We start from the raw sequence: 18,031 nt of genomic DNA, 5'->3' as shown, positions 1-18,031 counted from the left end.
GGCAGATGTGGAATTATGTTTTCCCTCACCAAATACACAGCCTGCCTTGCCAGTGCTTGATGTTCATTGATGGGCTCTCAAGTTCATGAGAGAAAGAGAAATCAGAGGCAGAAGTTCTGAGGATATGCTAGACTCCTCCACAGATTCTTATGATTTGAGCAGAAATGGAAGGCTGCCACTTTTAATTATTCTTGCATAGTTACTGGCCATTGTAAACCTGTGATTAATTCTACAGTACTTATGCAAAGGAGGGATACAAAGCCCTTTAAAGTTCCCTGAACTTTAGGCAGCTGGAAAATTCTGGCATTGGTGTCACTATTATAATCCCGAGTAGGTTTGTGGAAGAATAATGTTTACTCTCAATCCTTAAATATATATAATCAGCCTGTTATCTCTCTGAATTAAACACTATCTATCATCATATCTTTTTTTTAAACAAGGGCTGACTTATAAAATAAGGAACAGACTAGATATATCATCTCAAGCACATACAATAACAGTTGCTTTTAAATCAAAAGTTTGAGAATTCCTGAGCAATATCTTTCCACCTTAAGCTAAGGAATAGTCATAACTTTCTTCTAGGCTCTCTATCCAAAGCTCTTTTATATAATAACCTCCTTGACATTGCACCCACCCCTTCCTACCTTCCACGATTTCATTTAGAATCTTCAGGATTCTTAGGCCCATTGAGAAAAAGAGTAAAGAAGTTAAGAGATGAGGATTTCCTTGGATAAAGAGTTACTGTATAGATATATTTACATAAATAAGTTTTTGTATAGTAGCTATAAATTTATAAGTTTTAAATTTTGAATGAATATTAAATGTTTATAAAACATAGCTAAATCATAAAAAGTTATATACAGAACACTGGTCTACATATGCCCTATTAAGAACATGACCAGTATCTAAGCTAAATCGCATTCCTGTCCTTCCTCCATAGAAGAACTTATATTTTATATTTATGTTTATAATTTCCTTGATTTTTTTATAGTATTCAGTACATATATTGTAACCCTCACAATATATTGTTTGGTTTTGCAAGACTGATGGAGAAAAGCAAAAGTGAGTTTATTTCCCTTCATTTTTAACATTGTGGTTAAAGTGGGGTAGGTGTCCAATTAGATTACCCTTCTCAGGAGACCTGTGGCAGAAAGCTGTGGACACTGAAGCTGTCACATTCCTTAGGTCTAATGATTGCCCTTATGGCAAAGCTGGCTTCAGGCCTCTGCTTACCTTGTTTGCAAGGTTCTCTCCTACTTTTATTTTGCTTTCAGCTCCTTATGATTCCTTACTTGCTTCAAAATTCATCAGTACTATTAAAAATACTTTGTTTTCGTATTTTACATCACTTTGGCAGTGTTTATTCAAATACTCTTTCTGAGAATTTGGCTGTCCTTCTGGAAATGGAAGACTTTATATTTCACTCACTGGTTTTACAACATTCACATTGTTTTCCTGTGCTTTATTTTCATATACACACAGCTATATGATCCTGGAAGCAACTCCTTTTGATTGTCTGCCAATTACCGTTTTTCACTTAATGTTTTTGGCCGCTCTCTTTAAATGACTGCATAGTAATTTGACAAAAAGTATGTAAACAGCCGATTACATTACTTGACTTGTTGGAACTTATTCTTCTCATTGGAATGCACCTGGGTATGAAGCAATATAAATACATTTAAGAATTAAATGATAATTTTGTTTAGAGTTCATACACGTGTGTGCATTTATGTGTATATTTTCTTCTAGGCTGTTGCACTGAATAGTAATAAGGATTCCAGACAGAATTTTTTGCGACTGTTTAATGGATGTGTTTACAGTGGTGTGGAAACTTTGGGGAAGGAGCTCTTTATGTACTTTGGCCCAAAAGCTTTACGGTAAGATAAACCTGTACAATACATCGTATCACTCTTATTTAAAGGATGTGTAGAAGGCTTTTCTTACAGTTTGCCAGGTGTCACATTTAATCATGTAGAAAGTACTCTATGTTTAAGAGAGCTGTAATATAAGAGGTTGAGATTCTATCTTGGAAAGCAATAAGCAGAAGAAGAATAAATTGTGATGTCATCATTACTTGGAGGCTAGTCAATTTATTTCTTTTAAAAAAATGGATAGGCTAGCAGGGCTTCCCAAGATGCATTAGTGCAGCACATCTCTGTTTTGCTATTCTCCAAATTCCCTGCACTGCTATCTCCCCTCTTGTCATCAAATGTTCATTGCATTTAGTAGCATCAGTTATTTTATATTTGTGACAGGCCCTACTTTGGCTTAAATGTATCACTAGATTTTTTTTGTATTTTTCTGTCTTCCTTCTTTTTCTGAAACCTTCAACAGAACTTGGGAACTTATTGAATTCAAAAACTTTCTCAGAAATAACAGGTTCTCCATTGTTTCAGAGTTCTTATGGAAATTCATGGCTACTGTGTTGGCAAAGGATAAGCAGTCTACTGCTTGATTAACTTAAAGATGATAAGTGTCAAAATGTATGTAATTGCAATGCATGGTCACCTACTTAATTTTTGCAGGAAAATGAAAAAGGTCTATGAGTTAATATGTCTATTGAATCTGTCTGTCTTTTCTGGATTTAGCCTAAGCTATTGCAAACTATAAAGATGGGTCCTGCTTCCTTAAATCCTCTTTAGTGTTTTTTTTTTTAAGGTATTGAACTGTTATCACCTTCTCTAAAGAAAAGAGTTGTTATTAGACCCTGTACTTTTAACTGAAGGTGAATAAAGCTTACAAAGAGGTGGTGTGACTCTATGATTGTTATTTATTGCATCTCATCTACCACATATTTAGAGTACTTAAGGTTTATGTAATTGCTTTTCCTTTGAGGTGTTCTCTCTTCGTTGTCAGCAGCTGCTGTCCTTGGACAACATTGTCACTTCATAGTTTTTCTTAGTCTGGGATTGATAAAATCAGCATATGCCTACTGGTTCATGCAGTAATGATATATTGCAGGTTACATTACTACTGTTGTAGATTGATGTGATTGAAAACCCTTAGCTCTGGACAGAGTAGGACACAATGGAATCCATGCACCATAGTTGAAAACATTGATATGTTATTGATTCTCTGATGGTAGGTGCAGATTTATTTCTGTAAGATGAAAAGGAGGCTTTATCAAGTGTTCTCCACCAGACTGATAAGGAAGGAATCATTTCTCAGTGCAGAGCTGTCAGTAAGTGTCCCATGAAGTTCCAAACAAGGGCAATCACTTCCTCAAACTACATGAACAGAGTACCATCCCTGGAGAGTACCTATCTCCAGATGAAGATAGAAAGAAAATGCAATGGTTTGCCTCTGGTTTCTTGCAACCTTAACAGCTATTTTATGCAACAATTCAAGGTCAGTGGCAGATCAGCTGTTGGAATCTAAACTCAACAACATAAAATCAGCTGAATCCCCTTTCACAGCATAACATAAGCTTAAAACCTGTGCTCCCAACCTATGCTTCTTAGGTGAATGGATGACTGTCAAGTAAATGTGATCCTTTTATGAGGCTGCAGGTCTGTGAGCCTGACATAGAAATTTAGTGTTCATTTATTACTTATTTTCTACCCAGAACACTGGTCTGCATTTTAGAGAGCATGTAGCAGGAAACATGCTTACAGATTTCTTACAGTTTTCCCTTAATTCCAAGCTATTCATGATGAAAATTGCCCATGGATTTTAATCATAAGACATGTATATTTCACTGTGCAGGCTGTGAATCCTCTGGGATTCATTTGTTTATAAAGTAGAATACAGGTGCAGTCCACTCTAAGGAAATCTGTCATGTAAAAATCCATACTTCAGAAAAATACAAATTAGAATGTGATTGCTTCTGTTAACAGATGAGGTATCTAAGTATTCATAATAGTGCCATAGAATACTAAAAATTATTTTATACACATTTATTTTATGGGCACAGTTGTGGTGTTAGTAGTGTCTATACTTTTTTGGGATGAGGGTAGGTACCAGGGACTGAACTCAGGGGCCCTTAACCACTGACTAGCTTAGTGCCTCGCCATTGCTGAGGCCGGATTTGAACTCTACGTCCACCTGCCACAGCTTCCCAAGCTGCTGAGATTATAGGCATACACCACCGCACTCGGCTTTCCTGTTTTTGAACAGTAACTCTTCAGCTAAAGCAAGGCAAAAATCATTTTCATTTTTTTTTTGTTATAAACATAACAAATACTAGAACAAACTGAAAATGTATACAATAATGCATTCAGGATTCCACTGCCAAATATAATCTTTATTGACTTTGGGCACATATATTGCCAGTACAATGAACATATATCTATCTATATGTCTACTCATCTAGACCTACCAACTCTGCAAGCTGTTATTTTTTTTTTTAGAGAGAGAAAATTTTTTAATATTTATTTTTTAGTTTTTCGGCAGACACAACATCTTTGTTTGTATGTGGTGCTGAGGATCGAACTCGGGCCGCACGCATGTAAGGCAGGCGCGCTACTGCTTGAGCCACATCCCCAGCCCAACAAGCTGTTATTTTTCAATCAAAATGGATACAGATGTTACATTTTGGCCTATTATTTTATAAGATATTTTTAATGAATATCTCTCAAATACTTTTGTAATTTTGTGATTTATAACAGATTATAATTTAGTATTCATACTCAAACCAGAAGCTATACCTGAAATATTTTGTAGGCTTTGCCATTCTAGAAAAACTTTATACTTAATGTCTTTTATAGTTCATTGAAGTTTAAATGGTATGAACCTTTAATATGATACGCAAGAGATGATACAACAATTCTTAGTTTGCTAAGATGTCTTTATGAGACCTATCATAAACTAATTATAAAAGGGTTTTACAGCTTAGATATATTTTTTTGTAATCTGTTAAATAACTTTTTAGGAAGGACTGAAGTGTGATAAAGATTCTAAATTAAATACTTTAGGGTAATAAATACCTTCTGTATGCCACTTGTACACTTTGCCTATTCTCAGTGATTTTTTTATGGTTGTCCTTTATTAGATTGGAAAAGTTTCCTTTTATTTCTGCTTTGTTGAAAATTTAAATCATGAATGAATATTACATTTTTTCAAGTATTTTTTTCTGCATCTATTATGATCAGGACATGGCTCTTATTTATTTCTATGGTATTTCAGTCAGCTTTTTCACCATTGTGACTAAAAGATCTGACCAGAATAATTGTAGAGGAGGAAAAGTTTGAGGGCTCATGGTTTCAAAGGTCTCAATCCACAGACAGCAGACTTCATTCCTTAGAGTTCAAGATGAGACTGAACATCATGGCAGAAAATTATGGTAGAGGGAAGCAACTCATATGGTGATCAGGAAGCAGAGAGAGAGAGTCTCCACTCTTCAGATACAAAATATATCCCCCATAGCCACACTCCTAATGAACCACTTCCTCCAGCCAAACCCCACCTGCCTCCAGTTACCACTCAGTTAATCTCATTGGGGATTAATTCACTGATTAGGTTAAGGCTATAACCCAATCATTTCTCCTCTGAACCTTCTTGAATTGTTTCACACAAGAGCTTTTGGGGAACACCTCACATCCAAACTGTAATATATGCTGAATTATACTGTTTGATTTTTGAATTTTAAATGACTTGCATTCTCAGGACACATTCTACCTTTTATGATATATTACCCTTTCTATATTTTGCTGGATTTATTTTATTGAGGACTTTTGCAGTTGTCTTCATGAGCAATATTGGCCTGTGGATTTATTTTCTTCTCAGTATCTTTGTCTAATTTTGACATTATAATAATGCTGGTCTCCAAATGAATTGGGAATTTTCTCCTCCTGATTTTCTCAAAGAGTGTGTGGAGACCTTATATTGGTACAGTATTAAATGTTCTAATGTATTTGGAGGCCCAGGAAGAAAACAGAAGAAGTAATGACCAAGAATTGTACAGAATTAATGAAGATGTGGAACAAGGTCAAATGGTCTAACATACTTTTAACTAGAATTGCAAAAGAAAGAAATAATTGGGCAGAAGACATCTTTTGAAGAGTTCAGTGACCTGAAATTTTCCTTATCCAATCCTGGACTCAAAAACTCAAAAGAACTTCAAATAAAAACAAATATCTCTCACATATACCCAACCAACGTGCTAAAAACCAAAGATCAAAAGAAATCCAGGAAGCAACCAGATAAAAATAAACATCATATACAAAAGAACAAAGTTAAAAAATACATTAGACTTCTCATCAGAAACTCCGAAAGACAGAACAACCTCTTTAAATTGCGGAATAGACAATAAGCCTTTCAACTGAGAATTCTAAGCCCACTGAAAATATCTGTTAAGAATGAAGGTACACTAAAAACTTTCAAACAAACAGACACACACACACGCACACACACACACACACCCCAAAATAAAGAAAGATAAGAGAATCCAACACCAGCAGACCTGCAACACAGAAAAGTAAAAGGAAGTCTATCTCACATAAAGAATGTAGTCATGGTTTGAATTTGAATCCACAGAAAGCAAAAGGGAAATTGGAAACTTTGGAGTAAACATTAAGGATATTTTTCATGTCTAAAGAATACCTGTCTTTTTGTTTGGATAATTTCTGTTCATCTATTTTCAAGTTTGGGTGTTTTCCTCTGTTGTGTGACGTCTGCTGATCTGCTCCTTGAAGGAATTCTGTTTTTTATTTCTCTGACAGGAATTTCTCATCTCTTCATGTGCCTTTATACTAGATCATCTCATATATTAGTCACTAATATATTAATGACTGATATATAAAATAGGATTGTCTATAATGCATATCTTAATTTAAATTTAATGTTACTCTTTCACTACATGTCTCATAGTTCCAACATTTGGGACATTTTTTAATCTATTTCCAGTGACTGTGTTATCTCTTGATATTGGAGTTTTCAGTGTGTGCATGTGGTATAGACATATATGTATTCTTTGAATCCCAGACAGGATGTATAGAAAAACAAGAGCAGAATCCCAGAAATTACTTCTAGGAGAGACTGAATCCCAGAATACCTCTTCTGTCAGCTCATTAGTTTGGGAAACTGAGTGGATCTCCTAAGGAATTGGTGGAACTTGGTTTGGGTTTTGGTGGGCTGTTGTTGCCTCCTGAAGTTCACCAAGGACTTCAAAGCTCCAGTTGCTTCTGCTGCTCAGTGTGTTGTTTCTCTGCATTTCTGCTCTGCTCCCAGCTCTCAACAGATCCTGCATATTCCTGTCACATGGGGAGTCTCTCTACTCTTGCCACTTCCTTAGTGGAGACCACTGTTGATTGTTACTCAGTGAGAGGCCCATGGTTGTGACCATGGAGGTTCTTATTTCTTCCGGATGAGCATGAGTCTTGGTCAGGTCCTGTACATGTGTGTGTAAGGGTTGCAGTTTTCTAGTAGTTACTGTCCCTTTTCTCACAAACTCTACCTTACCTCTGTGTGTGTTCTTGGGTCCTAGGGTTTCCTACCTCTTTCTCAGTGGAAGCAGATTTTTCTTCAATAATTGCAAGATTCTGTGCCAATGCTGATTTCCTGTCTCACCCCTAAGGACAGGTGGCTTTTGCTGCCCCCTCACTCTCACCAGAGAATCATCTTTGCCTGGGCCAGGTTGCAGGAGTTTCCTACTCTGCCCCTTTGCAGACTGCTGAAACTTGTAAAATCAGTGTAAATTGATATATGAGCAGTGGAGATGTCCTGGCAGCTTTCTCTTTCTACCTCTCCTTTTGCTACAGCAGCTTAAGACTTTCTAAGACTTTGTATTAGAGAAGTGTTCAAGAAGCAGACAGAGCTTCATAAAGACAGGTTTCATGCCACAAAAGGCAACTCTTTCAGGTCTCCTGCCCTGACTCTTCCTCCTCTTGCCCATCTCAGCAATGGATGCCATGAGTGCAGACTCTCTTGTGGGACTCGGGGATTCTGAACTGTCATGCTTGCTCACACTCAGTATGTTTCCTTACCCATTTTCAGGGTGGTCTTCTCTTCTTCCTATGTCCTGCCATAGATATAATAATTTATGTTTTCTGACTTTCCTCACAATGGGACTTGTCATTTTGGAATTTTGCCTACCTGATTGACTTGCAACCTCATATCGGTTATAGATTTTAGTAAATGTTTGGCTTTGTAAATAATGTAAGTTTTCCTCTCCATGTTTGGGTGAAGCTATGTTCACTTCTATATCCTAAATAAAAGTAAAACTCACTTTTTTCATCATCACATGGTTAAAACCCTATCTTTTTACAATCTTTTTAGAATGTTTACTACAGGTTTTATATGTTTATACTTAACATTCTTTATTAACTTTAGGACACTTCTGACCACTTGCTAATTTTACTAAGCAACTGCCTTATTTGCAAGGTGTGGTTGTTATTGACATGAACTGTGACAGTGCTATTGTTTATGCTGTTTTGTGTACTTCATAATGTTCAGACTATTCCGGTAATGATAGCCTAGAAGAGAGTGATGTTTGAAATAGGATCAGGGCTTATTTATCAATTTGTTTTAGGAGGCTATTTCAGATTTTCTTACTATCATTTCAGTTTTAGTTTGGGCATAATTTTATGTTACAGCTTTGACTACAAATGACAAAAATACAGTGCAAACAAGTTCGATAATTACTTATTGTAAGAATATGGAGTATCTATTGAAAGCTGAAGATAATACAGATGGGTTGAGGGAGAACTAGAAGCAAAGACTAATAGCTATTAGGACTCTCTTCATTTCTTGAGTCTGTTCCTCACTAAAATCTGTTGTAGACTTCCTCTCTGCAGACAGGTCTTCCTTGGCTTCTCTGCTACCCATTCCCACATGGAAACATTCCCATAGACAGCTCCCATCGTAGCTTTTCCAAAACTAAGAAGAAACTGATCTCTATGTGTCTAAAATCCATAAATTTCTCAAGAGAGTTGATGAATCCAGTTTAAGACAGGAGCTCATTACTTAATTGTATCAAAGTCACAGGATCAGAGGAAGGGCTAGAGACCAGTTCAGGTTTGGCCTAAAACCCATCCTTGGGCCAGACAACTGCAGTTGGTAGACAGAGTTACATTATGCAGAGTCTCCTGTGACCTTCGGATGGGATGGAGGAACAGCGAAGTTATGAGGATCTGGGAATATTTTATTTTAACTAGGTTAATTAAATATAGGAAATACTGAAAACCAAATGAAACTTAAAAAATCTCATTGTTGTCGTGTGGACCTATGTACTGGTTTATAAAAACTAATATATCAGTTGTTAAAACAATGTAGATACTTACTATGTCTTGAAAATTTTCATGATACTTATATATTCTTAGTATAAGATAAAAGATAATTAACACAACACTAAACATAAAATTTGTTATCAGGGCTTCATTATTATAACATTTGGCTATTTAATAAAATAAAAATATAAGATAAAAATAGTTATTTTTATGCACATTTTTCCCTCAAATTGAACAGGTTTACAAGAAAAAGGCACATTTAGTTTATTTACAGTTCTTATTGAGGCTTTTCGTGCATTTGAATTGGGTCTTAACCTTTGAAATTTTTGATGTGGATGTGGTTTCATTATGGAAAGTGATTTAGAATCCACTTTATGAGGCATGCAGCTGAAAAGATTTTAGATATGATGGCTTCTGGGCATGACAGTTGCACACCTTTCACTGGGGCTGAACCTCCATAAGCTAAATTATGGAGTACTTACAGGCACACATTTTTCCTGTCAAGAACTATGGGGCATGTAAAATGCATTTATGATTGATAGTAGGGCACACAGAGTTTAAAACCCACATTTTTAAAGTTAGACTGGTTAACCTTGTACAATACTATAACATGGTGCTTTGGAATTAGAAGCACAGAGCAGTAACATTTGCTGCCAAAAGAACCATATTTATTAACTCAACAAAGCTACAAGAAGATGGATTTGAAAGGCAGAACACAGTATTTCATCTTGAGAATCATTTTTGATCTTCATCATCAGAGGCCTCACAAAACCACTTCTTTTTTTTTCTTATGTTACTGGACATGCTAATCAATCCTATAAAATCTGAAAGGTTATGAATTTTTCATCACTGCATTGTAACTTTAAAGTTAACCGTAAATATTTATAAATCCCTTCTTCCCAATACATGTAAAGGGAAAAGAAAATGAAAAGAATTGAAGACAATAGCATTTTCACTTGTGTGTTCTCTCTCTCTCTCTCTCTCTCTCTCTCTCTCCTTTCTGTTTCTCTTTTCTTTATATACAAGATTTTGCAAGAAATTGTTTCATTGCTCAGCACAAAGCAATGGGAAAGAAAAATATCTTAAACTGTAAATCTTATTTTGCAGTAGGTAAACATTTCCAATCCACTGTGGCTAGAAATAGGGAATTTGAATGTTAGTGGCTTTGTAGAATTTATAAACACAAACTATTGGCATTTTAAATTTAGCTTTATCTTAAGCCTTTGAATCAGAAAACACCAAGAGATGCTAGACTGTTCTATGAATAAAAGATATTTCATCTGATAAGAAGGACAGGGGTATGTTTTCTTGGGCTTATTGTTGGGACCTTGTTATTCTCTAGGAGCTTATGTGTAGGTTGAAACACTGTCACATCTTCTAGCTTTATAAGGATACAACGCTATAAGGAAAAAATATATAATATTAGTGACAATATTTTGCCCTTTAAAAGTGCCCATGATGACTAACATTTATTTTATTTTATTCCAAAAAACATGAAAGGGAAAGTTTGATGCATGATATATTTCTATTTAAAAATGGGTTTGACTTTGTTTTAGGATTCACTTTGGAATGAAAGGCTCCATCATGATTAATCCACTTGAGTGTAAAAGAAAAAATGGTGTTTCTCCTGTTTTTGAAGTGCAACTCACCAAAGATTTGATTTGTTTCTTTGACTCATCTGTAGAACTCAGGTAAAAAATAAAATAAAAATACTTACCTGCAAAACTATGGAGCTTAGATTTGTGGTTTACTTTGGGACATCACCTGTGTTTTTAAGTAGTTTATATTTGATGAAACCTCATGATAAAGAAGGCTTCAAATAGAATAATTTGTTAGGGTCTTCATTGTTCACCCAAATAACCCTTGTGCCATGATTATCATAAAGTGTTTATATCAAAGCTCATTTTTAAATGACACTGTAAAATTATAAGCCAGTCTTAACAATTAATGTGTTTTTTATTCCTTTCTATAGGAACTCAATGGAAAGCCAACAAAAAATAAGAATGATGGCAGAATTAGACATATGTTCACCTAAATTTAGTTTCTCAAGAGCAGAAAGTGAAGTTAAAAAACAGACAGGTCGGATGCTATGTGATGTGTTACTGGATCAAAGAGTGTTGCCCGGGGTAGGCAACATCATCAAAAATGAAGCACTCTTTGACAGTGGTCTCCATCCAGCTGTTAAAGTAAATTTTAAGTATTTTTAAAATTGCTTTTTTTAAAAAAATACTATTAAGGGACCCATGTGGAACACTTACACTTGGGTTGCAGTAGCACATTCTCCTCATACTTCAGGTGTCCTTCAAGTCTTGGGTCATGTCGAGTTCTCTTTGTAACCAAATCTGACCACCTCCTTAAAACTGCAGTATGCATCCCCTTCTCCTGCTTCACTCTCTCAATCTTAACTTGCTTTGCTTTTTATTTTTTCTTCACCATGTATTTCTCTTAAACACAATATATTTACTTATTACATTTATTATTCAACAAATCTGCCTTGTACTAACCAGAATGTAATCTCTGATTAGGACAAGTCTGCTTTGTTCAGGGATGTATCCATGCATCTAGGACACAGTTGTTGACATTTGATGGGCTTAAAGTGAATTTTGTAGGATAGGTGAATCATTTAAGCTCACAACTTTCTTTTTCTGTCTGGCATATTCAACACATACTCTACACATACTCATGTATTCATACTTATATGTATTGGTGAAGATAGAAAATGTAGTTTCAGTAGAATGATAAGAATGGAATTCAGATGACAGGGACTAAGCAATGAGTGATCAGTGAGCAAGTGGAAACGAAATACAGAGTTCTTGTTTCTTCCAGTAGCTTAGATTAACATGAAGAGAAAAATATTAGACTGCTAGAAGGGAATACCAGGATAGGGATGGACCTAGTTTTTGTTTTTCTATATCTGGAGAGATTTGAACCTATTTCTAAATTGGGATAAAAAAGAACTGGCAGAGAGAAATGCCAAAACCATAGAAAAGAGGATGCTGATCAATAATAGAGCAAGGTTGTGAAAGTTCAGAGAGATTGGAACTCAAACCTCTCACTTAGAAGTCAGAAAGATTGGAATGCATGTGTTTCAGTTTCCAGAGAAGAATTCTGCATTAGAACTTTATCCAGTTCTGTTACTACTTAAATTATTTGTAACTCTATTAATTAAATCATTTCTATCAACTGTTATTTTTACATAATAATTAATTCTGTTAACTAAACTATTTTATGTAAGTCCAAAGTCACCTTTTTGTTTTATGCAGATACATTCTAGATGGTTTGGTAAAATCCAAATCAGTAGGAATAGTTTTAAAAGAAACCAGGTAGTGATAATTTTAGATTAAGTTTTCTTTTTTTGTCACTAGGCACAAATTAGTTCAATGTGGCAATAATGAAAAAAATTTTAAGCAGAAGGAGCTGTTTTAAATCACACAGATCTCAATGGAAAATGTTAAGAACAAAGGGTATTGTGATGAACTGAGAATTTGCTTTTTATCTTACTTCCAGCCAGGCATTCACTTAATAAAAGTTCATTACCCATAATTCCTGTGGGTTTAAAACTTACTGGCATTTCTGAAGTTTAGTTATTCAGAGTATAGACATAATTATTGAAATAGTACAGGTAAGCATACAAAAGTTTGTCTTAATATGTATATAAGATATGGTAAGGAGTAAATATTTTTAAAATGTATAAATTTTAAATTTAAAAAATGAGGAACATTTATAATACTTTTGGAAGATTATGTTGATTAGACAATTTTCATTTTTATAATCACCGATAATTTGTGTGTGTGTGTGTGTGTGTGTGTGTGTGTGCGCGCGCGCATATGTGTGTATTCAGGCACATACAACAAGAGTAAGGTATCAGAATTTCTTTTGGAATTACTATTGAAAGCACATGTGCCAAATGAAAATTAATTCTGCATTGGTAACACTGAGATTAATGCCACTTTATCACACAAAAAACATTCTCCAGTAAGGTCTATCTGAGTTATTCCATGTGTCAACAAGTACTTTGATATTAATACATGTATATAAATTCATATCTTTTTAAAACCTGTTATGACTTTGATGGTCACCTACTCCTATGCCTAGTTTTCCTTCCTCTTTTGTTTCTTTCTTCCTTTTAAATTTTCAGTTTTTCAAATCCAGCAAGGCTTTGCAAGTAGCTGAGAGAAAATGTTGGGACTTTGAAGATGTCTGATAAGAACATTCAATGAATACTTGAATTTAGAATTAAAACACATTGGGATAATAAATCAATGCCACTATCAAGTAAAAATAAAGCTACAGTTTAGTGAATGACACTAAAAAGATATAATAAACAGAGTTCTAGAAGATATGCATATATTTTAAATCTATTTACAGTTCTTTCAAATAACTATAAGTGTTTTTTTCCCAATAGTGAATAAATTATGAAATTACACTCAATGATTTTTTTTCATTTTAAGGTTTGTCAGTTAACAGATCAACAGACCCATCACCTTGTGAAAATGACTCGTGACTTCAGCATTTTCTTTTACAGGGTAAGAGTTGAAACTTTCAGCTATGTAAAATGTCAATGGTTTCCCCTTTTGATTGCATCGAAATGTGAAGGTTATATATAGCCACCTAGTGGTAAGAGTATAGAGATACAAAAAGGGAGAGGGATATTTTATGAGCCTAATTAATATTTTAAAATACTAGGTCAGAGGTCATTCCAAGTTTGTCTAACCATGATTATATTGAATTCTTCTAAGTTGGGAACAGCTATGTTAGCTGTTAGTCTATGCATTCTGCATAGACTCTTTTGGATATGTGAAACAGAACATATAAAAAGATAGACTACTTTGTGGATGCTGATTCATAATGGCAGAGAGGGCATGGGAAAACTGGAGGAACTGTGATTGGGCAAAGGGGGGTAGGCATGGGGGCCAGAAAGATGGCAGAATGAAATGGACATGATTATTCTAGGTACATGTGTGATTGTACATATAGTGTGATGCTACATTGTGTAAAATCAGAGAAATTAAAAGTTGTGCTGCAGTTGTGTACCATGAATCAAAATGCATTCTGCTGATATATATATATATATATATATAAAATAAATTAATTAATTTAAAAAAAGATAGACTACTTTGGGTAAATAAACCTTAAGTGTAGTTTCTTTATCTGTAAAATAATATTTCTCTGTCTCCCACAAAAACTATTCCAGGAATGAAATAAATACTTGCTAACATGTAAATTTTAAGTTAAATATATGTATACATAAAATTCAAGAAAGGCATTTTATCTTTTAAACAACGTGTTTCAAATAAATCTGTTTTTCTGTCAGTCTTTTCTATACTCAAATTCTTATATTTACTATATTTAGAAAAGAAAGTATTGTAGCATTCTTCATTAATTGACTTAAAGTGTCAATGAACATTTTGCTTTACATATTTGCCTTGAGTAACTAGGGCTATTTTAAACCAGCCTATTTTCTGCCCATATTAAATTGAGTATTTTCAGTACCTTGTTTAAATTAATATATATTGTTTGTGCAATTTTCAGCTCATATGGTGAACCTTATTTCTGGGCTTTTAAATTTTCACACAACTGATGAAAATTATTTTAATTGTATGTGAAGAGCATAAAACCTTCACAGAAAATAGCAAAATATCTTTTGAAATTGTATTTATTCTGAAATGGAACATATTATCTGCTAGGATGGTATTTGATTTTTCTTTTCCAGTGAGTCTCTAAGGTAAAAAGGAAAAAAAAAATACTCTTTTTTTTTTTTTAATTTTTCCCCTAGAAATAAGGTTTTTGGCTAGTATAACTGAGTGAGCAGCTTCAGTGTTCCAAAAGTAATCATATTTAAAACTAATCTAGTCTTTTTCTTCTAACCACATAATTATATTCAATTAAAAAATCTTAAAAATCATAAAAACATTTTAATATATAAAACTTTTATGTCCTATTTAAATAAGAGGATAAAGATATGCAAAGAATAATTTTGAATACTAATAGGTTAAAGTGATTGAATTATGTCACACAAATCTTATTTAACAAACATTACCGAAGCTTGTCAATACATTTTCCTTAGAAAAAAGAAAAGACTATATGGAACTATGTTCAAATATATGTAAATTTTTAACAGACTGTTTTCAGAGATGACTTAAAGAATTTATCTTTGACTCCTTAGCAACACTGTTTAAAGATATATTTATTTTTCTTTTAACTTTTATTTATTTATTTATTTTTGTTAGTGCTGTAAAACAGGATCCGGTGTCTCTAAACACTGCAAGGTTTACAGGCGTCCTAATTGTGGTCATTGCCACTGCAAAATAACTGTATGTCGCTTCGGGGAGAATAACAGAATGACATATTTCTGTCCTCAGTGTCAAAAAGAAAATCCTCAACATGTTGACATATGGTAAGAAACCTCATTTAAAGGGATACTGTTTGCCTCAGTTATTTAACTAAAAGGTTAATAATCAGAAAACATAACTAAGTATATATCAGGCTATTTTTAAGAGTACATAATTCAGAAGTATTTGAACCTTTGGAAGAAAATAGTAAATAATGTCATCAGAGAACCAGAAGGAACCAAAGCTGATTATGGATCACTTCTCAATTCAGGAAGAAATCCTCTAAATCAGGTGATAATATCCCACCCTTGAGTGCAATCTAATTTGTAAAGTGAATATCCCAGTCAATAATTGGGGAAAAAATGCAACTATCTTCAGAAGTCTTTGCTTTATTTAGAAATGTGTCATAAAATTTAAGCAGGATCTTATTTCAGAATTTGTCTTCTTAATTAAACAACAATTATACTCAGCAAAAAACAAAATCATTACACTTATTAAACGTGTAATGATTTTATTCTTTGCTGGGTATAATTATGCATTCAAGAACTGGGGTAGTAAGCACAGGATGGGTTTGAAGACCCTTTATAAAATGAAAAGGACTATGGCTCAGAGGTAGAGCGTTCGCCTAGCACGTGCGAGGGCCTCAGCACCACATAAAAATAAATAAAATAAAGATATTGTGTCCAACTACAACTAAAAAATAAATATTAAAAAAAAGATGAAAATGACTAAAGCTTCTGACCTAACTGGTGGCCCACAGTAATATTTTAGGTCTCCTAGAATCTCCTAGTATCAGTTCAGAGTCATTATCTAGTAATCCCAACAAAATCTGATTATTTCCTTTTTGCCAACACACACTCACCTTAGTAGAAGATAGTAGATGAGTGTGCCTTGGCAATGCCAAAAGAAAGATTAACAGCTACTGTGTATGGGATTATGAACCAAAATTACCAGTACATGAAATGCTATGAGTTCAGGGATATTCGAGGTTTATACATACAGAGAGGTTGGAAGATCTCATAAAGTCAATTTGAATTTTACTTTAAAAAAATGGAATTTTGGTTAAGTAAATGAGAAAGTATACATTATTTAATTTAAAAAAGCAGCATGGGGAGCTGGGGATGTAGCTCAGTTGGTAGAGCACTTGCCTAGCATGCACAGGGCCCTGGGTTCAATCCCAACGACCACTCCCAAAAAAGGGCAGCATGGCCACCAAACTTGAATCATTAATAAGCAGGCATGTTGGAGAATGAAAAAATATCAGCCAAGGCTTTGAAGGCTCCATTGAAGGCTAGTGTTACAGGTTGGATGAAATCAAATAATAGGGATCATTAGTAGTTCTGGGAATGGTTAATGGGATTAAGTAATTTTGAGTGTAGCATATAGTTAACATGGAAAACGAAAAGATAGGAAATGCATATGAAGAAGCCAGTGCAGAGTAAAGGATGAGAGATGGTTACCCGGCGTCTAATGTTTAGGAAGATCAAAACACTGGAAAAGCACCTTATATAAACTTTAAAAAGTCAACAAATTAGTGACATATTTGATATGAAGAATAATGCAGGTAATATCAGAACCAAATAATAGACATTTGTACTTTATGGGTCTGAGAAAGTTGGGATATAATGATAAAGATACAGCAAGTGTTGGGTATGTGAAGTAACAGAGTATCTAGGAAGATTGTCTTATGGGCCCATAGAAGTGTTAGAGTTCATGGCTGGAGGGTTATTACTACACTCTTGTTAGGGGAAACATTAAAACTTTTTCAGTTCACTGAGAACAAATGAAGATGTTCTCTATTGAGTAGGAGGAAAATTAAGCAAAGGGAACAAAATGATATGACTGCAGATTGAAAGAGAAGCATGGCATTCTTTGGCTGTGCAGAAGCTGGGGAGGAGAGAGAGGGCATCCGGTATGTAGAGAGCTCTGCGCCACAGCATGGAGATCCTGGCTTCTTTCTTCATAAATATACCTGAAGCTACTTCTCTCTCTCTCTCTCTCTCTCTCTCTCTCTCTCTCTCTCTCTCTCTCTCTCTCTCTCCTCCTTGTTTTATTTTCTGCATTACCCCTTCTCTTGTTCTCAACTGCTTCTAAGTCACTTTATATCCCCTTCCTCTCAGCTTTTTCACCTGATTTTACCATCAGAGACATCTGAAATAGTTAAATAATTAATTATATTTGTTGTACAGGTTTATGGGTTTTTTTATTTTTTATGAGCAAGAAACTATTTTTCATAATATGGGTATACATTTGGCTACATGCATTCAACACAGTGTCTGGCAAACAGAGACCTCCTTTATATATTTGACTAGGTGATTAATGTTCTATATTTATTTTTCATGAATTGATAGCTTTTCAGATTTAAAAAATTTCTTATTCTTCCAAATCATCAAATATTATTTATCATCTAAATAAGGTAATTAATTGTCATTAACTGGCAGCCTCTTTTTTAAGATGAATATTAAATACTTTCAATTTTAACCAAATTTTTTTTCTTTTATTTTAAAGTCACTTTAGGTTATCTAGAAGTCTGGA

The 18,031-nt window shown here is 34.2% G+C and overlaps 1 protein-coding gene across 1 annotated transcript in view; it reads left to right on the top strand.

The window, feature by feature from the left end:
* NEIL3 (nei like DNA glycosylase 3) overlaps nucleotides 1-18,031 on the top strand; it is a gene marked incomplete at both ends in the record, with an annotated part of 47,109 nt that overhangs the window by 14,080 nt on the left and 14,998 nt on the right. Inside the window, 5 exons of the mRNA XM_081269493.1 lie at nucleotides 1,750-1,877; nucleotides 10,721-10,855; nucleotides 11,137-11,350; nucleotides 13,616-13,690; nucleotides 15,395-15,561. Of these exons, the coding sequence (XP_081125619.1) occupies nucleotides 1,750-1,877; nucleotides 10,721-10,855; nucleotides 11,137-11,350; nucleotides 13,616-13,690; nucleotides 15,395-15,561 (719 nt within the window). The remainder of the gene's footprint in view (nucleotides 1-1,749; nucleotides 1,878-10,720; nucleotides 10,856-11,136; nucleotides 11,351-13,615; nucleotides 13,691-15,394; nucleotides 15,562-18,031) is intronic.

This window comes from Spermophilus citellus (genome assembly GCF_964194105.1).
Source record: "Spermophilus citellus genome assembly, chromosome: 16".
Lineage (NCBI taxonomy): Eukaryota > Metazoa > Chordata > Mammalia > Rodentia > Sciuridae > Spermophilus > Spermophilus citellus.
The sequence above is the reverse complement of the archived record's forward strand: the minus strand, read 5'-3'. Positions and strand labels throughout refer to the sequence as shown.